The following is a 10,128-nucleotide window of genomic DNA, read 5'->3' as shown; positions in this document are numbered from 1 at the left end:
CTTTGATAGAAATATAAGAATCGATGGCCTTTCGAAAGCCTACGTGAGATGAAATAGCACGGATATGAGGGGGAGCTTGTTACATAGGTTGGAATATGGACAAAGGAGAAAAGTTTTGTCTAAAGACAGTTCGACATGTCGACAATAGGAGTAAACATCCAGAGCTACGGATATTATAAGGAGTGCAGGAAGAAAATTCGGGGCAGCAGTCAGCTATGTAAGCCTGCCGGTAGATTAGGAGATGCAGAAGGCCTAGATTCAACCAGGTGCGTCTTAGCCGTAATGGATCCAGCCCAAGCGACAAACAGCGGAAAAGATTCGGTGGCATAAATTACACCGGGAACAGTGACTTAGTAAACGAGCGCTGCAATTTCTCCACAGCAGTCAGGCATGCCTGTGAATACTGTGAGGCAAATTCAGGGCTGGATTCAAGAATGGGTCTTACAAATTGTTTAAAGATGGCAATTAAACATGATTTATTATGGAAGGATCCGCAAATGTAGGCGCGGAGCTTGCGAGCTTCAGCCATTCTGTACATTGTATGTTGGTTGAAGCTAAATGCACCGGCTTAGATCTCTCACTTCGGGAAGAGTGGGAATCGAGAGTCTATTAAGAGTAAGTGTCCCAAGAGGAATTATAAATCGATGTGACTGGGCTTGGCATTTTGGAACAGCGAAAGAAGCGCAGGAGAACAAGGACCATGTCGGACTGAATGTTAGCAAGAGTAGAAACAGAGTCACTGGCCTTAAACGTGCAAGCTGTCTTGTTGTAATCAGCGAACAGAAAAGGGGATCCATGGGTGATCGAATCGGCGACGTTATTAACGCATGGTAAAGGATGGTATTATTATTATAATCAAAATTATTAATGTTGTTGTTGATATTATTACTATGAGAACAGTAGGGGACCAAGCACACTACCCCGAATAAATCCACTGGTAATGGGAAGGGTCGAGGAGGAGAGGTCCCCCATTTTGTTGGCCTGGGTTCTACCAAAGGGGTAAGAAGTGAACCATCGCAGTAGTGGGCCACCAATCCCCGTAGACTGTAATTTGTTGAGGAGTGCACCGTGGGTAACTGTGTCGAATGCCTTGCGAAGATCAAGATAGATAACGATGATACACAGTCCGGCAGCGCAGGCGGACGAAATATGATTGACGAAATCAACCTGGTATATTTTAGCTGGTTGCCGTGCCACAAATCTATACTGCCGATCGTCAGGGGTCTTAATGGTGAGCAGGCAATCAGTGACGGCGACTTTGATAAGGCGCTTTAGGGTACTAAGGAGTAAGCAAGTATGGTTGATGCCACAATAGGTGGCTAGAGCAGTTGGTGCACCTGAATTATAGTATGGGACAATGGTAGAGTGCCTCCACTGACTAGGGACTGTGCCAGTCATACGGAAGATTTTGAATAGGTTAAGGATGGGAGTGAGGACATCTGGGCCACCAGCTTTTAAGATGAGCGAGGTGATGCCGTCAGTGTCTGAGAAACTGGAGACTCTAAGGCGGGTGGGAGATGAAGTTAAGTCAGACAAAGTAACTGAGAGGGCGAAGGGTTTGGGGATTGTCTCGTTAGCAGATGTGGTCACTTCGTAACCAAGAGGGAACAATGAGTGGATAGAGTCGATGCGGAGGGAACATAGCAGCTTACGAAGTAAGAATTTAGGTATTCCACAATGTCAGCAGGGTCAGACGCAGGCTTCAAGTCAGCGGCCACAATATTTGGAACTGCAGATGAATTTTAGGGGCAACGCCTGTGATGGAGGCGCCCCAGCATCTCAGGTTGTAGAAAATGGGCTACGACGGTTGATTCATCGCGCTTTTAAAGGGCGCGTTTGCTCGCGGTACTATCAGTCATAATTTTGTTAATTACAATGTGGAGGGGGAGATCATGGGATCCATGGAAGAGCCTACGATACTTCTTAAGTTTATGGCGTATAGCTGGTAATCGTGTGGCCGGATGGCAGCCAGAAGCATGTGAAGCTCGAGTGGAAGCAACTAGATAAATTAATGATAGTAGATTGCTGTGAAAGATGTTGGCCACACTTTGCGTGTCGCCAGAGGGAAAGAACTCGTCCCAGGTCTTGTGGCGCAATGAGATTGCAAAGGCTGCAAGAATAACAGGAGAAAATATCGAAGGGTTTAAGGGGGAAGAGCAGGAGAACGTGGAGTACTCGGCCAGCTGCAAATTACAATACAGTGGTCACTGTCAGGAAATATGTGGCTAACAACAGCGGCGGGACACAGATAGCCGTTTAAAACAGCAATGTCCAGGTTGTGAGCTCCGCGTGTTGGTTGCCTTACAAGCTGGGACCAGCTTTCGACATTAAGTTGGGCAAACAGAGGCGAAACGCGCAAAGGAGAATTTCGTTGGGACCAGGAAATCTCAGGAAGGTTGAGATCCCCTACAATTAGATTGTTTGGGTGGGATGGAGCTTGAGTGAGAATATGAAGCGCAGCCAGACGAAGAATCGAGCTAGTGGAATGTGGTGGGGCATGTAAAATCACCCGGAAATAAGCGGCGGATTTGCCCGACAAGCATAAAACCAAACAGAGTCTGAAGTGTCCGCCAGGAGTGGATCGTCAATAATAGAGACTGCTATTCCAGCATCAGAGTGCATGAGGCAGCTAGGTCCACGGCGGTAGGAACGATCAAAACGAAGGATAGTGTGTCCCGAAAGGGAGACGAGGCCCTCAGGCGTACTCAATTAAAATTTACAATACTCCATGTCCATTCGGGATGCCCAATCAAGCCTCTGCTCTAATGCTAACTTGCACTCGGCCCCGCGTAATCTACCAGCAGAATATACCTGGGATGTGCTCGCTCGCAAGTTCTCAACCACCACGTGAACCTCTTATCGGCGTGCATGCTAGAAGATCGCGCACACTGTCTTCAAATTGCGGTCCATGAATCTCACAGGTAGGAGAGCGTGATGATTAAAACCACGATATGTGTGCTCGGAGGTCCTGGAAATGAGCATGGAGTGGATAGAAACATATCCCTCCCATAAAATTTATCACTTCAGGGACGTCTCCAACTGCTCTGAATACCAAATCTCCGCCGCGCTTGCTCCGAATCTGACATAGCCAACCCTACCCGCCCATAAAATACGTAGTTCGCCAATGCATGCCCGTACTATATCCCGCACCTCTAGGTAACTTACCATCTTGCAACATTCCATACCCATTCAGGATGCCCCATCAAGCCTCTCCTCTAATACGGAGGGAACATAGCAGCTTACGAATTAAGAGTTTCGGTATTCCACAAAGTTAGCAGGGTCAAACGCAGGATTCTCGTCAGCGGCCACAATATTTGGAACTGCAGCTGAATTTTAGGGGCAACACCGCGTAATCTAGCAGCAAAATATACCTGGAATGTGCCCGCGCCGTCATCTCGGACTTGGAAACAAAACCAGTTGGTGTTCCATCACCAGTTCCGTAAACCCGTGTTATTGGCTTAACCGTAGCCCGATGATGGACATGAGATAACAGATTTTCACGAACATGACCACTTGAGCCTCTAGCAATGAGATGGCACCCAGGCATGGGCCGAAGCGGCATGGGCCTGAAATGTGCGAGCCACGCGGTCACCAAGTAGACCAAATCCTGTACAGGTGTGTGGATCTTATAGATCTCTGTTAGAAACCATACCGGGGTGCAAGTGAGCATATTTTGTAAGTATATAATTTCCTTCGCCGTCGGGAAAGATAGGACTTTATGTTACTTATATTCGCGAAATTGACGGGGATCGAACCAAACCAAACGATTTTGTGGTTTTCTCCTGTACTCCATTCTGAGGCGGAAATTTATCAGAGCGCACCATGCTAACTTGTAGGTCCTTCCGCCTTGATGCATTCCTCTCTACCACTTCAAAGGTATTTGGAATCTATTTGAAATGCGACATTCATGGGAAGGATTTTAGTCATCCGCCGCTTATTATAACGTGTCTAACACCCTGGAACCCGGGACGCTTATCCAATGGTTCGGAAATGAACCCCGTGCCAGCTAGCGAGCAGCGGCTTTAAGTTGCTTGGGAATCTGTTGACACGGTTTTATCACAGCAACCTGAATACCTGCCGTCTCAAATATAATCGTGTTTATAGTAACTTGTCCTGAGAAAACGGAGACGGAATCATGTCGGATGATGGGATTTTTGGACTCCACAATCCGAAACCCGAATCACGAGGAATTGAAGGCGACTGCTGCAAGGCGACACAGAACCCTTTTCAACGGACTCTCCGAACCACTATTGGTACAACTAAAGTTTCTTTCCGGATGGCCACAGTAGGAGTACCTGAGGGTTCCTTTCTGGTACAATCAATTCTAACAAACAACAGGAACCTTTCGGACGTTGTGACACAAAAGCTTTCCTCTGCTTTGATGAGTTACAATCCAAGTTTCCGTCGCTCAATGCTAATATGAGACCCAAATCGGCGACCTACTGACCCCTTATACGAGATTTGTGCTTCCCGCCTGTGTGCGAACCGAATGGATCTACTAACTGCAGCTGTGGGCAAAACTGAACGATCGACCTTGTTGTGACCTTGTCGCGGCAACTCGGGACAAGATAGTTTAAAAGCGATGGGCGAAGACTCGTCTTCGTGCTACCTGAATTCCTTTGCGCGATGCTCGCTGTCTCGTTGCTCATTCTTTCTTGGGGTTGTTGCATGGTATGCTCCGATCCACTACCTGTCCCATGGAGGAGATTGACGCTTGTTGGAAAACTGGGCTCATGGAAAGGAGACGGTTCATCGTACCCATCGGACTCATCACGCTTAGAAAAGATTTATGGGGCTGAGTGGAATTCTACCTTAAACAATATGTGGCAGACGTTTATGACAAAGTACAGGAGGGTATACCGCAGCAAGTATGAGGAAGAACAAAGACTCGGGATTTTCACTGAAAACTTCATCAGAATTAGCGAACACAATGTACTCTTCGAGAATGGCCAAGTCACTTACTCTATGGGCATAAATGAATTCAGCGATAAAGTAATTTTTATTATTTCGTTAATTAACACTTTCAGACCCGCAGCGACTTAGCTTTATTCCCTAGCAGCACAAATCGGTTATTATTCGGTTATATGGCGGTTAAATTCGGTTATTTGACGATTATTTAACCGTGTAGCTATCATCCAAACAACATGAAGTGTTGTTGCCACACTTATTCACATACGTTGTATCATCCGTTATGTTGACAATGAAATTTCCCACGTTTATTATGCCCCGTTTGTAACCCCCGCCCCATTTTTGTGTTTAGTGTGTATAAAAATGAACTGACGTTTGTTTGTCCTTACCACTTCACCCATGAGGTCATCCGGTCATTTGTATCTGACTTTGCACGTGTGACTGTTGCACGCGGGAGCCTGTTTGCTCCCTTGCTTTGTACCTCTGTAGTCCAAGCGGACTGTTTGTTTTGGACGCGTATCTACTGTCGAGGTTTGTATAAATTGTGAATTTCTCTTACCCTAATAGTACCGTATAGAAACCCAGCTCCGACTTTGTTTTGCCTACCCGGAGGTTCTGGTATTACGCGCCACTCGAAGATACCGTTCGACCGTTACACATACAAAGGAGTTGTTTAAGAATTCAAGAGACAAAACAGAGGGCACAGTGGAAGACAACGCAAGAAGTGCCTTGGGAGCTCTTAATGGTAGCAGTGATGGTGAGGATGCCAGGGTGGTAGAAGCGTCGAACTGAGTGGTGGAAAACAACAAGGTGGATCAAAGTGCGCACATTATCCTGGGGTGTCAGGGCCAACTGGAAATAGACAACAGTCTAATCTTTGAGGTAGTTACCACAGTCATGCTTACAAAATACAGTGACCTCATCAGTAGGGACAACCCGTCGGATTTGTTCAAAACAACGTTTGGGACCGCGAGATTTGCATTTCGAGAAATCCAACAAGACCCTAGTTTTGTGACACTCGTAAGTGAGGTACTGATTTTTGTAACAAACCTGTTACTTTTGCCTACATTCTACATCGATTATCTGCTGACTCGGCCTGATATTTAAAGTTCACACAATGTGCAATGAAAGTGAGACATCACTAGGGGGCTAGTTTCTATTTTATTTAAAAAAAACATTGATTAAAGCGGGCGCTGCGCGACTTCCTGCACAGTCTTGGACTTGCCATTTTGCTTTGAGCTTTTTGAACGGTCATTCAAAATTCATTGCTTATCACACCTCCTGCCTGCATGTGTACCTTCAGGGGACGGTTTGCGAAAAATCCTTGAGTCTGCTTTATGGAGGAGTTCGTAAACCCGAGGACGTTTGTACATACTTGCATGACGTAGTGCAGGAACAGGAAGAGCTCCCGCGTCTGGAAGTTGTCGTTAATGACCTGCATCAGCAGGTCGTGTTGGATGCAATTATTTGTGGTATGCCGGCACGCTCCTTAGTCACACAAATGAGAGCACAAAATTCCTACTATGGTTGTGATAAGCGCTGCATAAAGGGACAATACTTCCAAACGAAGATAACGTTTCCATATGGGCAGCATGTTCTGCGAACTGACAAAAGTATACGTCGGGGTACTCGAAACAGTCCGTCTCCATTCTTTACGTTACCCATTGATTTCGTTCACTGCTTTCCCATAGATTATATGCACGCCGTATGTCTCGGTGCTGTCCGTAGATTAGTTTCCATTTTCGCCAACGGGGATCGACCCGTACGCATTGGGCCTGATGGCTTGAACAGGGTAGATCGCATGATTCGAAATATACGTGCCCATATGCCCGTGGAATTCCCGCGTAAGTGCCGGGAAATTACACTGTACAAACAGTGGAAAGCGACTGAGTTTCGTTTCGACATTACGTTTTAAACACCGCCCCGGAGATCCCTATGTTTCCAGTTTTATCCCCACCATCTGCCCAATTATTCCAAACCCCAGGAATCCCAGCACTGCTTCAGCAGAACGAACAGCTACATCGGAAAATGGACGCAATGGAGGAAGATCTTCGATACCTGAAGATCCGCATTGACAACTCTTTGCTACAAGTCCATAGTTCTTCTGGAACTACCGGCTTTACTTTCCCCTCCGGAGCAAACGTTCGTGGGACCAACTGGAAAGTGAGCTGGCAGAGGGACCACGCCAGATTGAACTGGTAATTCAGTGTTGTTGATCTCATTTTTTGGCCACAGATGAAATACTTCCGATCTTTTACTGCAGCCACCATGGCGGAATTACGCGGCTTTCGCCATAGTGTCGAAACTCCGAGGTCGGGGTCGCCGTACATCCCTCTTAACGTATCACCGCCCTCGGAGATCGACTGGCGCACGAAAGGCGCTGTTACTCCGGTGAAAAATCAGGGCAATTGCGGATCGTGTTGGGCGTTCTCTGCTACTGGTGGAATAGAGGGTCAGCACTTCATGGCAACGGGTCAACTTGTCAGCCTTTCAGAACAGCAGCTTGTTGACTGCAGTAGTCGCAACCACGGATGCAATGGCGGTCTGATGGACCTCGCGTTTGAGTATGTGAAGGAGTCTAAGGGAATAGACACGGAACTCCACTACCCCTACGTTTCTGGTACTACTGGTTATGCTAAGCAGTGCAGTTTCGATGCCAAGTATGCTGCTGTAAATGTCACCGGATACATCGACATACCAGAAGGCAAGGAGCTTCTTCTGCAGCAGGCTGTTGGAATTCACGGCCCCGTATCCGTAGCAATCAACGCTGGGCGCTCTAGCTTTTGGGCCTATGAGTCAGGTGGGTGTCGTATTTCAGTTCGGTTTCAAATGCGAACATTCCTTGCTCGACGTTTGGTTAGTATGCCTATGATTTTTTGTGTGGTAGGATTTTGTTCGAAAATTTCGTACCCGTCAACCCTATGCTCTACTTGAACGTGAATCGCACGAACTCAGACAAGTGCATGCCAATTTGTATTGGCGGGAGACTTAGCTGAGATCAACAGGGTTCCAGTTCGGTTGATATCAACTATGGAGCATGCAGAATCCAGGTGCAACATGTAAGCTGGAATCGTATACCCTGTATTGAGACCGTTGCGAATAGACTCCCTGCATTTCTGGATGCAGGTCACAACCTGGAGTTTTCATATTTTAAGATCAAGCAGGCGTTGTCTGGCCAGCGCATTGCAGTTGCTCATTTCTCCTTTGTTCGACCCAAACGGCAATTTATTTTCTAAGCAAACTCTGCATCTTAAACTTTAGGGATACAGGAAAAGCGGCTACCATGTTTGTCTCGAAGTGAATTTTAATTCTGATCCGAATATTCAAGCTAGCAACCAGCATGAAACGCTCATACCAAATAAATTACAAGTAGGTTTGTCTCTTGCTTGATTATTGTAAATAACCACCAACCAAGTGGGATTGGATATGATCTTTCCCTACAAGGCAGGGCTATCTCGCTTGGATACGGAACTTCTACCACTGTTATGAGGCACACAGGCCTCAGGTTTCTTTTTAGGTTCAAGTGGTTTGTATTCACCACCTGGATAGCTTGATTTATCTAGAGATAATTTGTTGCTATGGTAAAGTCAGTAACCCGGTTCTGTAGCAGCATATTGATATCATTGATTGATGTATTTGACGCAAGTTAGTCAAGGTTTATCCGATTTTGAGGAGTTGTTTAGTATGAGATTGTGATAAACGTGATTGATACTCTATTCGTTGCTCTATTCACTATTCTCTTGTTTTCATATTCCACGTGCTGTACATAGGCGCAAATTCGAATGCATACGTGCTACTTGTTACGCTGCGCTTACTTCTGGATTTCTAGTTCGTCTGGTTATGCTGATATACGTACGGAACATTATTCTCACATTTTGGCATCACGATTAGAACAATTCATTATGCCTGCCGAAATGGAACCATTGGATGTTGATACAACTGCGCGAGACGTAGAAGATTATTTGAAACGGTTAGACTTATGGCGTCTCCACATGTGTTTATTGCTCCGCGACATCCTAAGTCGAATAGGCCTGCTGAAAAATTTGTCCGAACACTGAAATCTGCCATTATTTCATTCTCTCCTACTACTTTTATGGACTTGGACCGTGGGATTGATAAGTTTCTAATGCAATACAGGACCGCCGTTCATTCCGTTACTGAGAAGAGTCCCGCGTTTCTATTTAAATGTCGTTCGTTGCGTAAAAGTCTCGACTGCGCCAAAACCGCTGATGTTACATTTTTCAAGGGTAATGATTTACGACCTGCTACAGGGATAGTGATTTCATCAAGTGGCAAACGGATGGTCACCATTCTCGACTTGGATGATTTCTCTTGCCACCGGAGACACATCAGTCGGGTTGAGTTCAATACCAGAAGTCACTCTGTTAACGGTACTCCTGCTGTTTCAAATACTAATTAGTCCTTTGTGAATGATCTTATGGTATCCGAACAAAACTTTGTATCCGAAGAACACAACCTGTCAAGAGTCTGAAGTTTCCATTCCGAGAAGATCCGAAATATTGCGATCAAGAGCACCACTTGACTATAAACATCCACATGCTCATTCAAGGTGTGGTGGATGTGATGTACACGATTGATACTCTATTCATTGCTCTATTTATTATCCTCTTGTTTTAATATTCCATATACTGTGCATATGCGCCAATTCGAATACAAACGCGCTACTTGTTGCGCTGCACTGAATTCTGGATTTCCAGTTCGTCTGGTCATTCCGATATACCCGCGAAAATTAATTCTCAAAGAAATTTTTTGTGCAAAGCCCCTGCATAAAACGGGTCGTCGTCAGTTCGATTCTATAAGTGCGTCATTGAATGGCATCATATCTGATGGAGTTCACCAAAATTCCTTTTAAATTCGAGAACAATAAATGTACTGTCCGGTGCGACTTCCAATAGGTCAATCAGAACTTTACGGGGCTCACACACAGCATTACGGAGAGGCACTCTCGACGTACAGCTGGGGAAGAACAAATATCCCACAAACGTTCACCTTGCTGGAGCCGTTGACTTCGCCTTCTTCGAGGTTGTTTTGTGTGTTCAAACACTTCAATTCTACCTGGCGCATCGGCCAAATTTCCCGGCTGGCACGCTAGTTGGTTTGCATGCTTGTGCAACTAACCTGAAAAAGAATTCTTTTGTTCTGTTTTGTTTTACGTTGCCTCTTCAGCAGTCGTCACACAAACCAATCACCGATTTCCGA

General features: G+C 45.8%; 1 protein-coding gene across 1 annotated transcript in view; it reads right to left on the bottom strand.

Annotated features, from left to right (window-relative positions):
* Window positions 1–7,398: 7,398 nt before the first annotated feature.
* Window positions 7,399–10,128, bottom strand: part of T265_03206 (hypothetical protein) — a gene marked incomplete at both ends in the record, with an annotated part of 29,700 nt that continues 26,970 nt past the window's right edge. Inside the window, one exon of the mRNA XM_009167625.1 lies at window positions 7,399–7,697. Coding sequence (XP_009165889.1) covers window positions 7,399–7,697 — 299 coding nt within the window. The remainder of the gene's footprint in view (window positions 7,698–10,128) is intronic.

The sequence above is a fragment of the Opisthorchis viverrini genome, assembly GCF_000715545.1.
Source record: "Opisthorchis viverrini unplaced genomic scaffold opera_v5_44, whole genome shotgun sequence".
Lineage (NCBI taxonomy): Eukaryota > Metazoa > Platyhelminthes > Trematoda > Opisthorchiida > Opisthorchiidae > Opisthorchis > Opisthorchis viverrini.
Note: the sequence above shows the minus strand (reverse complement) of the source record. Positions and strands in the feature narration are given on the sequence as shown.